The sequence below is a fragment of the Antechinus flavipes genome, chromosome 2 (assembly GCF_016432865.1).
Source record: "Antechinus flavipes isolate AdamAnt ecotype Samford, QLD, Australia chromosome 2, AdamAnt_v2, whole genome shotgun sequence".
NCBI classification, from domain to species: domain Eukaryota; kingdom Metazoa; phylum Chordata; class Mammalia; order Dasyuromorphia; family Dasyuridae; genus Antechinus; species Antechinus flavipes.
In genome coordinates, this window is record NC_067399.1 from 44019730 (window position 1) to 44039480 (window position 19751).

General features: G+C 39.1%; 1 protein-coding gene across 1 annotated transcript in view; it reads right to left on the reverse strand.

Annotated features, from left to right (window-relative positions):
- CFDP1 (craniofacial development protein 1) overlaps positions 1–19751 on the reverse strand; it is a 156684-nt gene that overhangs the window by 14067 nt on the left and 122866 nt on the right. The window contains exon 6 of the mRNA XM_051974673.1: positions 5279–5437. Coding sequence (XP_051830633.1) covers positions 5279–5437 — 159 coding nt within the window. The remainder of the gene's footprint in view (positions 1–5278; positions 5438–19751) is intronic.

Consider the following 19751-nt stretch of genomic DNA (forward strand, 5'->3'; position numbering starts at 1 on the left):
TGAGCTGTTTTTTTGCCTCTGCTCATTTCACTTGCATTAGTTTGTGCTTGTGTGCTAAACCCTCCCCCCCCTTCAGTCACATCATTGCACCTCTGGAAAGAGGGCCCACCTCCTGTGCAGTAAGAGGATGCCATTGGCTGCTGGGAGAGTGTCTGCAAAGGCCGTCCCCTCTGCTTAGAAAGCTCTCATTTCTAGACCCAAATTCAAGCCCATAACCTCCACAAGACCTTTCCGGGCACCTTAGTTATCACTTCTCCCCTAACTCACACCCCCTCCCCAAATGCTCATTTTATCCTTCGGATTTCATGATCTGTAACATATTTTTTGCTCCAGAAGAATGTGAGCTCCTTGAGGATGGAGCCCGTGTGGATTTCCCCTTTGTGCCTCCACCAGGAGCCCAGAGCCCAGCACCCAGGGCTTCCCATCTCTTCCGCTCATCTCACAGTGCTCTGACAGTGAGGGGGGCCCTTCTACCCGAACCCCTCATCTCGTCCCCTCTGGTCGCTTCTGGCAGACTGCTCTGTCACCACTTCTCTTTAATCTTTAGACTTTTTAATCTTCAGGCTACCACTGGCTCCCTCCCTCCTGCCTACAACCACATCCGGGGCTTCCCTGTCCTTAAAACGCTCACTAGGTCTTACTATACCCACTAATTATCATCTTATATCCCTCTTCTGTTTCTTAGCGAGACTCTTGGAAAAAGTGGTCTACGTTCTTTGCCTCCCTTTGCTCTCCTCTCACTCTCTCCTAAATACGCTACAATCTGGCTTCCTCACCATGAAATGGAAGCTGCTCTCCCATGATACTCCTAGAATAGTCTCCCTAGGACTACCACTACTGAATCAAACTTACTATTCTAGACTAATTGCTAATTACTACTTAATTAAGCACATTGTCTGGAATGGATCCCGCCAGAGCAAAAACTGAAAAGCTGATCTGCATAGAAAAAAATGAGGAAGAAGTATGACTATAGGACCCCACCTCCCCACTCTCCAACTCCTCATTCACAGAGGTACCACCAAAGATTCATCAAGCTTTATTTCTTAACTGATTTTCTATCACAAACCACATATGGACAAAGAGGGAGATCAGACTGGAGAAGGTTTACACCCAGCCCCAAAAAACCACTACAGCTCATGGGACAGGAGTGTGAATATCCCCTATTTTGGGGTAATCCTCAAAGCAAAAACCAAAAGGTTATAAGTGTATCCAAGAGGGCCCAGGAGCAGCCCAAACTAGGACCACAATAGCACAGATAAAAGAGGCTGTCATTATGTGGCGACTGCTGTATAAGTTATCTGTTCTGATTTTTAGGGTGGGGTGGAGCCAAATACAGGATTCAGGACAGCCATCCAGCTGAAATCTCTCTACATTTCCCTCTAAGAACTTTAAAATGATGCCTCAAATCACACTGTGGAGTGGCAGAGTCGACAAAAGGTTGGAGTAGGACATTTTTCTGGCCTAAGAACACTTAAGAGATCATCAGAGGTCCATGATTAGGTGGAGGCCTGCCTGGAGCCCACACACAAGACTGACGCAATAACAATGGCGGCAGCAGCAGCAGCAGCTTTGGGAACTCAGCACAGAAATGGTATGGTGTCAAACAAGTAGTCAGAGTTTTCAAAGAACCCTTTGCTGGCTTAGATACAGCTGCCACTGACTGGCAATTCTATTGCCCCAAAGCAGTTCTAGGTCTCAGTTCCAGGGCAAAAAGGAACATTATTGTTTGTAGCTGCAGAGAACAGAAGCTCTTCTAGGTAAAGACCAGGGACCACACCTCTCCCGGGGTCATACCACCATGGAAGCACCAAAGACTTGCTCACATTCCAAACTAGCTCTGAAAACATCACCACAAAAAAAGCATAAAACTTGGGGACAGTTCTTTGCCACCCTCAGGTGAACAGAGCCCAGCTTTAACACAAAGTTCAAAGTCAAGAAATAGGCTGGAAAAATAAGCAAATGACGACAACAACAAAAGAATTTGACCATTAAAAAACTACTAGAAGACCAAGACATAGAGTCAGAAGAAGACAACTATGTGAAAATAGGAGCAACAACAAAAAAGCTTCCAAGAATAATGCTAATTGGATCCAAGACTAACAAGAGTTCCTGGAAGAGTTAAAAGGAAGGGATAAATGGCAGAGGAAAAATTGGGAAAAGATATGAGTGATGTAAAAAAAAAATATGAAAAAAGAATTGACAGCTTGGTAAAAGAGGCACAGAAAATAATGAAGAAAATAATACCTTAAAAAATAGAATTGGTCTAATAGTAAAAGAGGCACAAAAATTCACTGAAGAGAACTCCTTAAAACATAGAATAAGCCAAATGAAAAATGGGGTACAAAAATTTCATTGAAGAAAATAATTTCTTAAAAATTAGAACTGGGTAAGTAGAAACTAGTGACTCCATGAGACATAAAGAAACAATAAAACAAAGTCAAAAGAATGAAAAAAATTGAAAAAAATGTGAAATGTCTCATCAGAAAAACAACTGACCTGGACAGAGAGAGGAGAGATAATTTAAGAATAATTGTACTATCCATTCGTCACAATCAAAGAAAGAATCTATCATCATATTTCAAAAAATTACCAAGGAAAACTGCCCAAATATCTTAGGTCCAGAGGATAAAGTAGAAATGGAAAGAATACAATAATCACCTCCTTAAAGAGATACCCAAATGGAAACTCTTAGGAATATTATTGCCAAATTCCAGAGTTCCCAGGTCAAGGAGAAGATATTTCAAACAGCTAAAAAGAAACAATTCAAAATGTGAAGCCACAGTCAGGATCACACAAGATAAAGTGGTTTCTATGTTAAAGGAGCAGAGAGCTTGGAATAAAATATTCTGGAAGGCAAAGAAACTAGGATTACAAGCAAGAACAATCTATCTAAGAAAACTGAGTGTAATCTTTTGGAGGGAAAAAACATGAATATTTAATGAAACAAAGGATATTCAAGAATTCCTGATGAAAAGATCAGAGCTGATTAGAAAACTTGACATTCAAATGCAAGTCTATAGAGAAGCATAAAAACAGCAAACATGAAGGAGTAATAATATAAGTGACTCAATAAAGTTAATTTGTATAGAAGATGACACATATAAAACAGACTTCTGAGGAAGGACAGAATAAAAAGAGAGAAGAAAAAGAAGAAAATGAGATGGAAGGAAAATATACAGTTAATAATCATAACTATGAATGCATATGGAATGAGTCTACTCATAAAACAGAAGCATACACATACTCAAACTTAAAACAAAAGGATGATGGAGCGGAATCTAAACTGCTTCAGCTACAGTAAAAAGGCAGGCAGGAGTAGTAATCACAAATTCAAACAAAGCTGATCAATTCTATTTTAAAGCAGTAATTAGGGAAACTACATTATGCTAAAAAAACATCACAGACAATAAAGTAATATTTATAGTAAGCTTCTCTGATAAAGGCCTCATTTCTCAAAGATATTCTGAGTTTAGAACTGTCAAATTTATAAAAATAAGAATCATGAAAAAAATGCTCCAAATCACTATTGACTAGAGAAATGCAAATTAAAACAACTCAAAGATACCACTTCACACATGTCAGAAAAGACAAATGCCAGAACAGATGAGGGAAAAATAAATATACCAATGATCTGCTATTGGAGTAGTGAACTATTCCAACTATTCTGGAGAACAATTTGAAAGGATGCCCAAAGGTTTTTTTTTTTTTTTTTTAATTTTTATTTAATAATTACTTTATATTGACACTCGTTTCTGTTCTGATTTTTTTTTCCCTCCCTCCCTCCACCCTCTCCCCTAGATGGCAAGCAGTCCTTTATATGCTGGATATGTTGCAGTATATCCTAGATACAATATATGTTTGCAGAACCGAACAGTTCTCTTGTTGCATAGGGAGAATTGGATTCAGAAGGTATAAATAACCCGGGAAGAAAAACAAAAATGCAGATAGTTCACATTCGTTTCCCAGTGTTCTTTCTTTGGGTGTAGCTGCTTTTGTCCGTCATTTATCAATTGAAACTCAGGTCTCTTTGTCAAAGAAATCCACTTCCATCAAAATATGTCCTCATACAATATCGTTGTCGAAGTGTATAATGATCTCCTGGTTCTGCTCATTTCACTTAGCATCAGTTCATGTAAGTCTCGCCAGTCCTCTCTGTATTCATCCTGCTGGTCATTTCTTACAGAACAATAATATTCCATAACATTCATATACCACAATTTACCCAGCCATTCTCCAATTGATGAGGATGCCCAAAGGTTTATAAAACTTTTGACCCAGAAATACTACCACTAGGTCTATATCCCAAAAAGTCCAAAGAAAAAGGAAAAGGACCTAATGTACAAAAATATTTATAGAAACTCCTTTGTGGTGGTAAAGAATTGGAAATTAAGGGGATGTTCATTAAATGGGGAAGGGCTGAACAAAGTATGGCACATAATTGTGATGGAGTTTTATTGTGCCAGAAGAAATGAGGAAAGGGTTGGTTTCTGAAAACATGGCAAAACTTCTATGAACTAACTCAAAGTGAAGTGAGAAGAACCAGGAGATCACTGTACACAGTAACAGTAATATTGTACTTGTCTACTCTGATCAAGACAATGACAAGTGACAATTCCAAAGGATTCATGATGAAAAAATGCTATCTATCCATCTCCACAAAAGGAACTGTTAAACTCTGAGTGCAAATTTAAGAATAACTTTCTCACATTCTTTACTTGTCATGCTTAAAAAAGACAAACTATACTTAATATGGAAATATAGTTTGTATGATTTTTAAAAGTTATACAATATACAATTGCTCTCATTTTGCTTACCTTTTTCAGTCGATTGGGGAGGGAATCTGGAACTCAAAATTTAAGAAGAAAAAAACGCCAAAAAATAAATAATAAATGTGAATATTTAAAACTATTTAAAAAATACATTATCTGATTTCTGTTCTGATTGCAAAGCACGAACTTATATATGAACCCTATCAGAGGGACTTAGAAATCTTTGCTTTTGCCCAGAACGACAGATATTAGAGAATCAGATTCTGCCAGAGAAGTAAATGATGCCCTTTAGGAGATGCCCTTTAGGAGTGATCGATAATTACAGCTTGAGCAAAACAAATGACACTCTAGTAACTTGAGAGAGTTGGGTGTCTCTTCCCCATTCCCGACACCTTTGAAGATGGCCAGGATGAACACATAAGGCTTCATTAAAAAACAAAAAGCAATCAGTCAGCTTTCTTAACACCCTCTGAGTCGAGTCTGAGTCAGCAATATGAAAGGTATCTTACCCCTCTTTTCCTCTATTATGGATAGCCAGTTCTTCACCAATGCCCTCCTCCTCCTTGAAGCTCTCCCAGTCCAGTTTGGATTTCTCTAGGGTGCTCATCTTCTGTTTCTTGGCTCCAATCTTCCCCAAAAGGCTGCTCATGCCACTGGGTCTTTTTAGCCTAAAGAAAGAGTCAAAACAAAGGTTCCAGTGAAGAAGTGGTCTTGTCAACTCAACTCAAACACTTGTACAGATATCTGGATTCTTGATATCCTATTCAAGGACAGAGAACCACGTTCCCAGGCTCTTCTAGGGTAGAAGAGATTAAAAGCGATCTAGAGTTCCAATAAGGTTTTCTTTTTTTATAGCATGACCAACTTTACCAAGTTAAGGGAAAGAAATCACTTTTTCTTTAAAGCAGTGTGCTTTGAATGGTCTTTGTAGCATCAGGTCAGAGTATCAGAATTGTAGCTAGAAATGAAGACTAAGGGTTGCAGGGAATACTTCTAGATACAAAACAATGTCAGATGGCAACATTAAGGACTATTTGCAATTATCTTAGAAAGGTTCTTGAGTTCTCTCTTTAGGTAAAAGATATTCCTAATTCTGAAAGCAGGGAATGCTTAGCTTATGTTCTATATGTTGACAATGCTATCTATCATTTGCTGTAGGAGAAACACCAAATGTTTTAATTGGCAGGTAGGATGTTTTCTACTCAAGTATAGCTGAAGCAAAGAAAAAACCTATAATGCAATTAGATAATAAACATGGGAGAAATAGGCTTTGCAGGATCAGTGTATAAATAAGCTTTGTTCTGCATGAGCCAAAACAACACGTACCCACAATTCAAGAAAATGAAAAGCAAAAGTCATTCTATCAAAGTGCTTCAAAGGAAGAACCAAGAAAAGAAGTTTAAAGTGTAGGGGGAAGATCTCAAGGGCTTTTTATAAAATTTTAGTACCATTCTTGCAGGAATCCCTTTCTAATTAATCCTATTTTTCCCCAATCCCCAATCATCACCAGTACTTTGAATCAGATGGAGCTCTTGCCCCTTTCCAAGACTGTTTCCCTTCCACATCTAGGATCACCCCATCTCAGCAGACTTATAACTGCTTAATCTCCTTTTCCCTACTGAACGAGATAAAATGAGATCTTTCAAGACAGTTGTGAAAATCGAGTAAGGCTTCATCTATTTCAAAGTTTGAGTAGGCCTGAAGGACTTTAAGGTCAAGGGCATACTTAAGTCCCCTTCTTGTTATCCTCCCTATTTCAGCCAAATATGGGCAACTATGTAGTTGTTGGCCAAGTTCAATTTCTTGGGTAGTTCCCGCGTTTAGAATGTAAGATCCTCAGCCAATAAGGATGAGGGTCAGTGGTGGGAGGGGGAATTTGCATTAGGGATAAAAGCGCTGACCCTACCCCCTACGGCGCCTCCTCCCTTCGATTGTTTGCTCGATGGGTTGGATGCCCGGTCTCGAGAACGTAAATAAACTTTGCTTTGCGATTAGAGATCTATCCAGTTGTTTTATTAATGGTTTCTGACCCATACACTACTATACATTTTCTAAAATTAAATTTTATTTTTTCAGTGAATACAAATTTATTTTCTCTACCTTCTACCCTTAACAGGGAGGAAGGGGAGAAACAAAACCTTAACTTTACTACTTCTTTATCGGTTTCACTTCCAGGAGTTCAAAGGCAACTTCAGAACCGGGTGACCTTGGGCATACAACTTCAACTGTAAAATGGGAATAATAATAGTATCTACTTCCCAGGGCTTTTGTAAGGATCAAATAAGATGCTATTTGTATTGTACTTAGCACTTAATAGGTGCTTAATAAATGCTTATTTGCTTCCTTTCTTTCCTTCTTCCTTGTATCAGGATAAAGCAGAATCCTTAAAGAATTGGAAATGGGGGGATGGGGGGGGAAGGGAAAAGAGGGTTTATATGTAAAGTTCTACTGACCACTGTCCCTCCAGCATTTGCTCCAGACCTGTGATTTCATGAGTGTCAGGAAATTTCTGTCTATAAATGGCACTCTGCCCCCTCCTCCATCTCCTCTGCCTTATGATGCAAATTCTCCCTAAGTAATATCCGAGAGCAGCCTCTTGAACTCAGAGCTTAAGTGGCCAGACTACCAGCACAGCTAACTCCAAAGAATGTCCTCAGGCCATAAGGCCTCAATCAGAAAGCATTTCAAAAACACTTCCCCTAAGTCAAACCCAGTGTTAAGTGCTGGGGATACAAAAACAAACCAAAAAAGTAACACTGATTTCCAGTGGCTTACATTCTCCTGGGGAAGAAAGTGAGTGCAGGTACTTCTAAAAGTATATAATAAATAAAGGGGGGGAGGGCAGTTAAAGAGGGAAACAATGGGGATAGCAACTAGGAAAAGGGAGATTAAAGAATTTAGAAAGGTCTCAGGTAGAATTCATGCTTGAGCTGCATCTTTTTTTGTGTGGTAGTACTGTTTAATGATAAATTATTACACTAATAATTCAAAAATGATTTGTATGGACAAGTTTATATGTATATAAAACTTTATGGTGGTTAGATAATACAGTGCAAAGAGTGCTGGGCTGATGGTGGGGAGAAGTTGAGTTCAAATCTATTCTCATATGCCCACCACTTATATGAGACACTTAATTTGTGGGTCTACTTGCTTCAGTTTCCTCATCTGCAAAAATGGAATAACAGCATTTGTTGAGCTGCATCTTAAAGGAAGGAGGGAAGAGGATCTATATAAAGTGGAGGTGTGTGTGTATGAGGGAGTGTATTACCATGCATGAAGCAGGGTAAGTGCAAAGCCATGCCCATGGGATGTCGTGTGTTAGAGAGGAGAGGCTGGTTTGGATGGATTGTATAGCATCTGACTGACAGGGAGGAAAGCATAAGGAAGAGGTTAAGTGGTGAAGAACATTAAAGGATAAATGCAGGACTTTATGTTTTAGCCTAGAAGAAACAGGAATTATGCGAATTTACTGAGTAAAGGAGTTACAAAAATCTAGCCTTTCAGGAAAATACTTTTGGCAGCTGTGTGAAGAATGGCCTTGGAGAGGGGAGATACTTGAGGCAAGAGCAATCAACTATGGAGCCAATGTAACAGTGTAAGAGAGAGGTGGTCAGGATCTGAACTAAGGTGGACACTCATGAGTAGAGAAAAGGGGTTGGATTTGAAAAGTGTTGTGGAGACAGAAACGGCCAGATCTAGTAACTGAATGGACATGGGGGATGGAAAAGGAGCAGAAGCAGACTGATATCTGAGTCTGGAGGAAGGTGGGGCCCTCAACAGAAATAAAGATGGCTGTCTGACTGTGACTAATGACTGTATGGATAAGAGGATGCCTACTCTGAAGTAAGAGGCTGCTTTCCGTTTCCTGTTCCTTCTTTCCAACTAGATCTTCCCAAATGAATGGCTGGGACTATGGATTTTGCACATAGCAGACACTCAAATAGACAACTATAGGACTCCAGCTCATTGCTAACTAAATAAATCAGAATTGGGGGATTCCTACAGGGCAAGTGAACCCTATTTTTTGTACTTTCTGCAAATTCCCATTTATTCTGAAAGGGTTTGCCAATTTATTCAGATTTCAACATGGCTGTGCTACTCAGTAACACCCACACACAGCCTGTAGTTAGTTCCTCCAAAATCCTTATACTATTGTACCTGCTAAAGAAACATTTTTTCAATAAATCATTTTGAAAAGCCCAGGAAAAAATAATTTTGCTACAGAGCAGAGAGAGGGCTCCCAAGAATGGGGGAAAACAACCCTCTTTCACTCTACAAAATTCACCTATGTGACTGTACTTTTTGGGAAAGCTTCCCATTCTGTTTTCACTTGGTCATTAAGATGGTTTATGTTTCTTTAATTTGCAAGTCTCCAAAGAAAAATAACCTGTCGTTTATTTGATGCTAAATCAAGGAAGATGACATGTTTATAGGAATGGCCTGGAGACTTACAGCATGACCGTGTCATTGTGACAAAGAGATCAGCAGCTTCCTCTTAGAACATGGTACACTGGTCCCTTGAAGGTTTTTGTGCACTCAGATTTTTCTTCCTTTCCCTTAAAGATGAGCTCCAGATGCTGGGTTCCAGGTTAATGATTCCTAGCTGCAGGTCATATAACTTCCCACTTTAAGTTTTCCGAAGGATATAGAATCAATTTTTACATATGTTTTGTTCTGGCTGCTTCAGTCTAGCAAGAGGATGGCTGTGACAGAGACATATGTCTATGTACTCTATCACGTGTGCTGGCAGAGTCTTATTTAAAGGGTATCTTTTAAACAAATTTCCCACGATGCATATTTCCTACGTTAAATATACCACTCTGAGGTATCCTGTCTAAAGAAAGCATCATTTAGGAATAGAATAGAATCTCATTTGTTCAAAAATTATGAGTAAATAGAAGGGACTAAATCATTAATGTTTTAACATAGATGGCAAGCTCTTTGCTTTCAATGTCATTCACTATCAGGAGAAACAAATGGTCATTGTGTACAGTACATTAAAACTGGGCAAGGATTAAGGTCTCAGACTTTTAGAAGAGAGTTTGTGCTATTAAGAACTTGTATAGTACCATGGCATCCCACTATCAAGATTGCTAACTTTTACTCCGTTACTGCCTTGAAAAAAAATCTGATTCTATTCACTGAGAGCTTTTTCTCCCCACCCCTATACTTCAAATGACTTCAGCAGTATTTCCCCTCTTTTCCTCTGTTTCAGTCACCAAGGAGATAATGGCCCAATTTCTGCTTAGAAGGGCACTCCTTTTCTTGTACTTTTAGAACTACTCTAGAACTCATCTCCTCACTCTTTGAGGAGTCTGTCACTTTTATCAACCTTCTCAGTCGTGATATTTCAATTTTTTGATTAATATAATGATCCAAGACAATTCCAAAAGGCTCATGATGAAAAATACTATTCATCTTCAGAGAAAGAACTGATGAACTGAATGTAAAATGAAGTATAATTTTATTTTTAATTTTCTTGCAACATGTTTAACATAGAAATGCATTTTGCATGATTTCACATGTATAACTGATATACTGCTTGTCTTGTTTCAATGGTTGGGGAAGAAGTTAGAGGGAAAGAGAGATTTTGGAAACTTAACAAAAAAAAATTAATGCTAAAAATAAGCAGTAATTTTTAAAAAGGAAAAAAAAAAACTACCCCCACTTTCTCACCTCCTTCTTATTTCTCAGCCCCTTGCAATCTGGCTTCCGTTCCCACAACTTAAAATTGCTCCCTCTGAAGGCACCAATGGTCTTTTTCTTTCTTTCTTTTTCTTTTTATGACTACATTTTATTATTTTTTTATTAAAGCTGTTCATTTTCAAAACATATGCCTAGGTAATTTTCATCATTTACTCTTGCAAAACCTTGTGTTCCAAATTCTTTTCCCTTCTCTCCTCCCCTCCCAGATGGCAAGCAATCCAATATACTAAACATGTGCAATTCTTCCATACACATTTCCACAATTAAATGATCATTTTTCTTGATAGTTTTTGTAATTATATCACAGTGATTTCCAAGAATATCCTTCCCTCTTCCACACTGCCGATTTTTGAGAACTTAGTCTGTCAGCATGTACAGCTTTCCACACTCACAGCTCTCAACCTCTGTCTGGTCTCCTTGAGCCTTTAAGAATGCCAAACACTCAAAAGAAAGCAAACATACGCTCCCAAACCAGAAAATAAACAAAAACAATGCAATATGCCTAAAAGACCTAGAAATTAAGAAATAGGCAGTACTGTCCTAATTTGATTAGAGCAAAGCTTGCTCCTTCACTAATCTGGGCTGTTTCTGTTTAAGTCCTGTAGGCAAGGAAAAGAATCTGTGGCAACGTAATTATTTTAAATAAGTGTCTTTATAATGAAAAACAAACTCCCAAAATGAACAGTTGTTGATTGTAAGGGAATTTCTCCCTTTTGTTTACTTTGCTCTCTCCTGATCTGCAGCATTACCACAGACCCTATTCTCTGATACTGTTATTTTCCAAAACAACTCTGTACTGTTCCATGGTTCTTAGAGATGTTCTGGCTCCTACTGTTTATAACTATAAGGGGCACAAGACTTAGAAATTCTAACAGTCATGATGTCAGGTGCTAAAAACAATAACTTTATTGATACAATAAGGGATAGTTCCGTGATGTAGTGGACAGAGCATTCTGCCTGCAATTAGGGAGATCTGAGTTCAAACTTAGTCTTGGACACTAGGAGCAAGTTATTTAACCTCCATTTGATTCAATTCCTCATCTGTAAAATGGGGATACATTGGAGAAGGAAATGGCAAACCACTAGAGTATTTTTGCCAAGAAAACCTCTGTGGAAATGGAGCTGGACACAACTGAACTATTCAATAATAACAACAATAAGATCATAAGGATGCAGAGTATGGTTGCTGATGAAAATTATAGAATTTCTTTTTCCTAATTTTTTTTTTAATGAAAGGCTTTATATCCCAAAAAGATCTTAAAAGAGGGAAAGGGAGCTACGTGTGCAAAAATGTTTGTGGCAGCCCTTTTTGTAGTGACAAGAAACTGGAAACTAAGTGGATGCCCATCAACTGGAGACTGGCAATAAGTTGTGGTATATGAATGTTATAGAATATTATTGTTCTGTAAGAAACTATCAGCAGGATGATTTCAGAGAGACTTGGAGAGACTGACACGAACTGAACCTGAGTGAAATGAGCAGAACTAGGAGAACATTGTACACGCCAACAACAAGATCATATAATGATCAATTCTGATGGACACGACTATTTACAACAATGAGACAATCGAGGCCAGTTTCAATGATCTCATGATGAAGAGAGCCATCTACACCCAGAGAGAGACTGCGGGAACTGAGTGTGGCCGTAACACAGCATTTTCACTCTTTCACTCCTTTTGTTGTTGTTCATTTGCATTTTGTTTTCTTATTCATTTTCTTTCTTTTATGATTTGATCTTTCTTGTGCAGCAAGATAATTGTATAAATATGTTTACATATATTGTAGTTCATGTTATACATTTAACACGTATAACATATATTAGATTGCTTAACATTGGGGAGGGGGTGGGGAGAAGAAGGGGAAAATGTAGCAAGGCTACACAAGGATCAATGCTGAAAAATTATCCATGTATATGTTCTGAAAATAAAAAGCTTTAATAATAAATTAAAAAATATAAAAAATTAAATAAAATTAAATGAAAGGCCCATTTTAGATCTTGGCCAAAAGGGTGAGAAGACTACTGTGCACAATCACATGACTAATTTAACAGTAGAGTCCAGTCTTTCTGACTCTCAGTCTGATATGTTTTTTCCCCTATACAACAGTGCCTCCCTAGAGGAGATGAACTTTGAGGATTTAGAACAAAAGTCCTTTGGAAAAGCAATGTAATCACCCTAGTATCTGTCATTTGTTTATGAGGCAGAGTTGTTTCTTACTGTAGCTCATAGAGGGAACACAGATTCACAGAACACTGTCTGAAAGTCAGTGCTATGGCCGAGCCAGTACTATTGTTCTCTCAGACATTTCTCTGTATAGAGCACATATTTATGAGGATAAAGAGTAAAACCCAAGTCAAAACATCTGTCCCACTTGATTAAGTCTTTACGGTAATACATAAGAAGCCCAAAGACAATAAAGTGGATTGCCAATCAATCAATTAACTAATCAACAAGCATTTATGAAATGCCTATTATGTGCCAGGTGCTTCTTCCTACTGAAAGTTAGCCCAGGAGTAATGGGAAATTCTCAAGAATGAAATTCCAAGGACACAGAGAGAAACAATTTTCATGATGAGGAAAAATGGGATTTGTTTGAGGCAACAATGTAGATGTACTATAAAGTCACCAAGAAATGTGCAAGGGAAACAAGATAGATAATAGAATGACTGTTATAGTTCTATAATTATAATATCAGAAACAAACTCAGAATGAGTTGACATTGGCAAGAAAGGCAAGGATGACAAAAAGTTTTTAAAAAATAGCTCTAGTGGGAAAAAAAAGAAAATCGAAGAAGGAAGCAGACCTATGTTTGAGATGCATGAGAAGATAAGTGACAACTGAGAGAAGTCAGAGTTGCCCAATTCTTAGGCTGTTTCTGTTTACTCTGCATAGCAGAGCAACCAAGGCAATAGAAACAAAAAAATGAATAAGAGAGTTGACACCCAAGATAAGTAAGGGGAGAAAAACATTCAATTACTCTTAATGAATTCAAACCACTTGGCCCAGTGACAGCCTTAATTCTTGAAGGAACTGGCAGATATGATTATAGCCACTGGGATAGCTGAAAGGTGATATTTTCTATCCCCAAAATATCCTCAAAAGATGAGAGAAGGGAAAATGAACCAATTTCTAAATAAAGAAAAAGAGCTGCTATTAATGTCCTGCAAGTTTGACTTTGATTAATGCCAAACTCTAGAATGATGAACACTGAGCAAAGGAAGCAGTTATGACAAAAGGCCAGCAGATTTTCCCAACAAGAGCTCATGTCAGATTCATTTATTTCCTTTTTTGATGGAGTAGATTAGATAAATGGGGAAATGTGTGGTATCGTTGACCTAGATTTTAGAAAAGTTTTGACAAAATAATCCATGCTCTTTTTGTGAAGAAAATGGAGAGATGGGGATCAAAAAGATCCTACCATCAGATGGATTCAGAACCGTGCTCACATAGTAACTGTTCAGGGTCTGCTGTGGCAGAAGGTCTCCAGTGGATCTATGGCCTAGGCAGCTGGGCTTGACCAGGTGCTGTTTAACACTTATTTCTTCACTGATTTGCGTCAAGGCATGGATGCCCTGCTCATCAGATGTGCAGATGGCAGCTAAGCTAGAAAGAATCACTTACACAATGATGACAGAGCTAGGATCCAAAAGGACTTTGACAGATTGGAGCACTGGAATGAATCTAGCAAGAAATTCAGCAGGGGTAAATGTCAAGTCTTGCACTTGGGCCCAAAAGACACCTTCACAAGCACAAGATGGGGGAGGTTTGGCTAAATAGCAGTTTCTGCAAGAGATCTGGGGGTTTCAGTGGATTTGTTAGCAGGGAGATGTGGCAGCCCAAAGAGCTGCATTTAGAGGGCCACAGCTTCCAGGAATGCAGGGATGACCATCCTCCTGCTCTCTGTCTTCCTCTGACCTCATCTGGAGCACTGTGTTCAGTTCCTAGTACCAGAGTTGAAGAAGAACATGGATAAACTGTCAGTTTATCTAGAGGAAGGCAATCAAGACATTTGAGAATCAGTTGAAGGAACTGGGAATGTTTCTCCTACAAAAGACTTAATGGCTGAAGCCTGAGCAATGGGTCAGATTTCTTGTTGGCCCTCTGTGGGCCCAGTGAAGCTATTGGGTTGAAGCTGCAGAGAGTCAAAATTAAGCTTCTTGATGAGGAGAGCTGTCCAAAAGTCTTGAGAGGTGTTACCTCTTTTGGTAACAAGCAGGAGCTCCTCATTGGGTTTATAGTGGATGGACTGAATGAGACAGCTACCAAGGTTCCTTCCAATTCTCAGATTCTGTGATTCTTCAATTGAGAATAACACCCAAAGGCTTATGAACTCAGACTATGGAAGATAACCATTCTGGTTCCCAAGTATTCCTCTTAGAGATGAGGGAGTGTGGGTTCTGAAAATTGTATGAGACACAGCAGCTATGTCAATTAGTTTTTTTTGACTGTTTTTTCTGGATATAAATGGGGGTATTTGGAAAAGTCAGAGGAAGAAATGGGGCAAGGGAACTGTCATCTCTGAATTCCTGGAAGCTGTGGCCCTCTGAATGCTGCCACACCTAACTGCTGACAACACCATAAATCCCCAGATCTCTTGCAGAAACAACTGCTATTTAGCCATACCTTCCCCGTCTTGTGCTCCTGAATATCACTCATTTGGGCAAGACTTTTAATTTGCCCCTAGTGAATTTCTTCTTGCTAGATTAATTCCAGTGCTCCAACCTGTCAACATCCTTTTGGATCTGATGAGTAGGGCAACCATGCCTTGATGCAAGTCAGGGAAGAAATAAGTGTTAAACAGCACCAGGCCAAGCCCAGCTGCCTGGGCCACAGATCCACTGCACCTTCTGCCACAATGACAGCAGACCCTGAATAATTACTCTTTGAGCCTGCTTCTGAATCCATCTGATGGTACGATCCTCTGACCCCTATCTCTCCATCTTCTTCATAAGAAGAGTAAGAATATCAAAACTTTTCTAAAATCTAGGTCAATTATATCCACAGCATGTCCCATCTACTAATTTAGTCATCCCATTAAAAAAAGATAATAGTATTTGGTTTTTATTTATCCCATTATCCTAGGCTGCTTCCTTCACTCGACATCAATTACATATTTCCAGGTTCACGGATTTCATCACTCAGTCTATTAATAAGTTTTTATTAAGTGTTTATTATGTTCCAGACCCAGCGCTAGCTTTTGGAGATACAAAGAACAAAACAGGACAATTTCTACCTTCATTTAAGGACATAATCTACCAATGAAGATGACTAGTATACAGATAAGTGAAGTAAATGAAAAGTGATTTGGATGTGTGCTAGTGGATGAAAGGACAAAGAAGGGCCTTGTGGATGGATGGCTGCTGGGGCTGAGCTCCTCAGGAAGCTAGAGGTTCTAGAAGACACAGCAAAAAGGGAGGGAATTCCAGGTAAAGGGAAGTGACTCTGGGGGGTGGGACAGGAAAGGAGGGATCAGGCTGAAGAAAGACACAGACACAAGAGACAGGAAGTTACTCAAGAGGAATAGCAAGGTCAGTTACCGGCACCAGGGCTATAAGTGCTGAACATGAACAATTCTGGCCTAGTCAGGCTCCAAGCCATCAAAAAGTACCACTCATGAATCTGGCCAACTCGGACCTCACGAGATAGGGATGGCTTATTCTGACCACAGCATCCAGGGAAGATAATGCTTCTGCACAAAAGTGCTCTGGGTTTGGACTCTGAAGACCCGAATGGGAGGCCCCGCTCAGTCATTTACTGCTTGGGTGACTTCCAGCAAATCACCTGACAAGCTTTAAGGCTGTTTCCTCATCCTTCCAGTGTTAGATTCATGAGAAGACTTCTAGCACATCCCACATTCAATCCTTCAACAAGATTAAGCATATACCAGGGGCAATGCATACCAGGCTTCAGAAATGCTTGCACGCAGATATGAAATGGATTGAGAAATACTTCAGGAAGAAGATGAGCAATGACACTATTATCAGTTGGGGAGGAGCCAACAAGTATGCTTCAGACCACAAGAAAGTTCTGTTCCTGAGGGGTGTGATCTGACAGAAGATGGCTCAGTTCCACAGAAAGACCGACCCCATTAGGACTGCTCTGTAGCTGAAATCTAAATTTTTATTTTATTAAAATAAATTTCTAGGAGAAAATCAAGTAAAGGTTCAGAGTCATTGAGCATGTACTAAATGACAGTAAACAAAGGACATTAACATTTAATCAGTGAACCCTTCGGAATTATATGCCTTGCCTATTTGAATAGCAAGAAAGGGGGATGAATTAATTGCATTTAATGTCAAGAAGATAAATTATTACTCCTTTGGCGGTCATTAAACATCTCTACCTAGTCTATCTTTTATCATTCATCAACGTAACAGGAATAAAAAGCAAATGAATTTCAGAGTAAAAGTGTATTCCAGAAATTCAAAAGGGTTCCTTAAGTGTTAGCCTATCGATGGCTAATCTGGAGGGAGAGTCCACCTGCACCTAGATATAATGGTATAATAATCCACCTCCCTCCCCTTTGTGGAAAATCAGGATTGAACAATTGATTGATTATCCGTGAGTTAGTATTCTGATCCTAAGCATGGAAACCTGAACACCAATGGGATCATTGTTCAAGGACTTGAAAATTAAAGGTGGTTACAATGAATGTGGGTTATTGTGTGGCTGTGAGATAGGGACAAAACAGTAACTAAAGAACTAAAAATGAATATCATCCAGAGGGCAAGGCAGAGGCATATGATGGGTGTAAATAGGTTATACTCTATAACCAATGAGGACCTTAAAAAAAAAAAAACAGGGATGTCAGGAGAGAAATGAATGATGGGAAAAAAATAAGCTGGTCATAAAGCAAGACAAAGGTCTACATTATGGTCCCTATCAATGGAGGTAATATCCCAAGGGATAGAGTCACAGATCTGTGCAGTATTTGAGTATTACAATGAATATTTTAAAATGGTTTTGAAAGAGAATTTTTTTTTCCTCTGTCATATACAACTAGATGAGATTCTTTCCACTAATTTGTTGCCTCTGTTGGATCCATCTGTTATTTACCAAGGTCAGTCTGACCTGGCTAGGGAAGCTGAGTTAAATAAAAGAGATTCGGAAGTACAAATGCCTGGAAGGTCCTCAAGTAGGAGGTGTAGCTCCAAAGCTACAGTGAGACATTCCCTCCAGAGTCTGAAGGACAGTGACAAGAAAAGAGATAAGAAATGTAGGCTTTGGGGTGGATGCTATGTGGAATATTTCTGAAATACACATCCTTTGCACAGCTCCACAAACAGACTTGGCAATGATGTATTCATGAGAAGTCCAAGGACATGCCTGGCATCTGTGTCAAATTAAAGTCATCACCCAACAGACCTGCAGGAAATGAAACTTGTTCATGTTCCATTCTCTGTCCTCATCCCACTCAATCTGGCTTTGACATACCCTGGGAAAGGGAAAATATCACATCATGGTCTGCCCTTGCTCTAGTTTCTTTCTGCACTGTATTTCCCCCCCTGCAAGAATGGAAAGGTTGTTTTTTCTTTCTAAAGTATTAAGCAAGTGTGAATCTCCTAAGCAAAAATGATTTAATGGGAACAGAGAATGTATCTCGAAAAGGGGGGGGTGGGAAGGAAGAAGAGAGAAAGAGAGGGGAAAGAGAAGGAGGAGGAAAGAGAGAGGGAGGGGGGGAGAGAGAGGGGGAGAGTAACTTCCTCTCTGTGGTCAGTTTAGTTTAGGAAATCAATGTGATCAGATTCAGCTGAAGAAAACAATCAATTATCCTAGAAAACAAGATATTTACATTTCTAAGAGTAGATTTTAACACAGCCCATAGTGGCATTTTTTCTCATGTGAAGCACATGAGTAAGGAGCTCACAAGAGGATCCTGTTTATTGCCCTTTTCTACCACTGGGCCCATCTGGGATTCCCCAAAAATCCAGAGAGTGGCTATAGCAGCAGCCAAGAGAAAATGAGAAAGGATTAGGACTCCAACACCCCAAGGACCCTCTTTATAGGAGAAATTTGGTGTGCTGTCTGCAGCAGCTCTACTTTAAAAGCCTGCAAATATTAGCATGCCTTTTACAAAGAAAAATTTACAACTATATCAAATTAAATTCTGCCTAGAAGAAACCCCCTGCACCAGATATAATCCTGAGCAATGAGCAAAATCTTTCAACTGGAAACTAACTTGGGAAGCAATGCATGTGGCAAAGAAAATCAACTTGCCTCTTGAAAGCCTTTCCAGTCCATTTGACTAAATGTGGATTAAGGAGCTAGCCTATTTTCTTTAACCTCCTGCTCTCTGGCTATCTTTGATTCCAGGTTGGAACTCAAGCATCTCCTTGCACAATCAGAGAATATAAAAATGAAATAAATGTAAAATACTTGAGGATCTGGCCCAGACAGAAGCGTCTTTAGTCAGATCAGAAATATTATTTTGCTTTGTCCCAGCAGGGCACCCTGATTTAAAACAGGCTGTGGCTGCTCTCCAATCACTGTTACCATCTCTCTCTCCCTGGAATCATGGGCTCTACCTTTGAGTCTTTGCTTTCACTTTTTTTTTTAAAACAAGAGATCAGGGATCCACGCTGCTTTTTGGCCACATCCTCACCATCCCTCTTGCTCTCTAATTGTTATCCTCATTTTTTCCCATCAGGACTTTGTACTCCTTGCCCTTGGTCCCTTGGCTATATTGTTCTCACCACATCCTGCCTAAAGCTGGGCCTCCAGGGCCGCTTCCTGGTCATCTATTCACCATGTTGTACTTTATGTGTAGTCTTCCCCATTAGAACATACGTTCCTTGAGGGTAGGAACTATATCACTTGATCGTATTTGTATGTCTAGTGATTAACATGTGAAAGTGCTTAATAAGTGCTTACTTGTTTGCTGTATGTATGTGTGTGTGTGTGTGTGTGTGTGTGTGTGTGTGTATGTAGGTATGATTTCCTTCATGGAAAGAAATAAGCCAATTACCTTCAATGAAACCTGCTGGAATTGGCTAGCATGCCTTTTTTTTTAAAATTCAATTTTATTTTATTTTCAATTCTCTTCCTCCCACCTTCCCTTTTCATACTCATTGAGAAGACAAGAAAAACAACATAAAATCAAACAAAACATTTCCTACATCAGATGCATCCCCACCAAAAAAAAAAAGAGAGAAAGAAAGGGAAAAAGAGAAAAGAAAATATGCTTGAATCTGTATTTTGAGTCTATACATTGGTTCTCTGTCCAGAAGGGATAGTATGTTTTATCTTGAGTCCCTCAGAACAGAGGTCATTGTGTAAA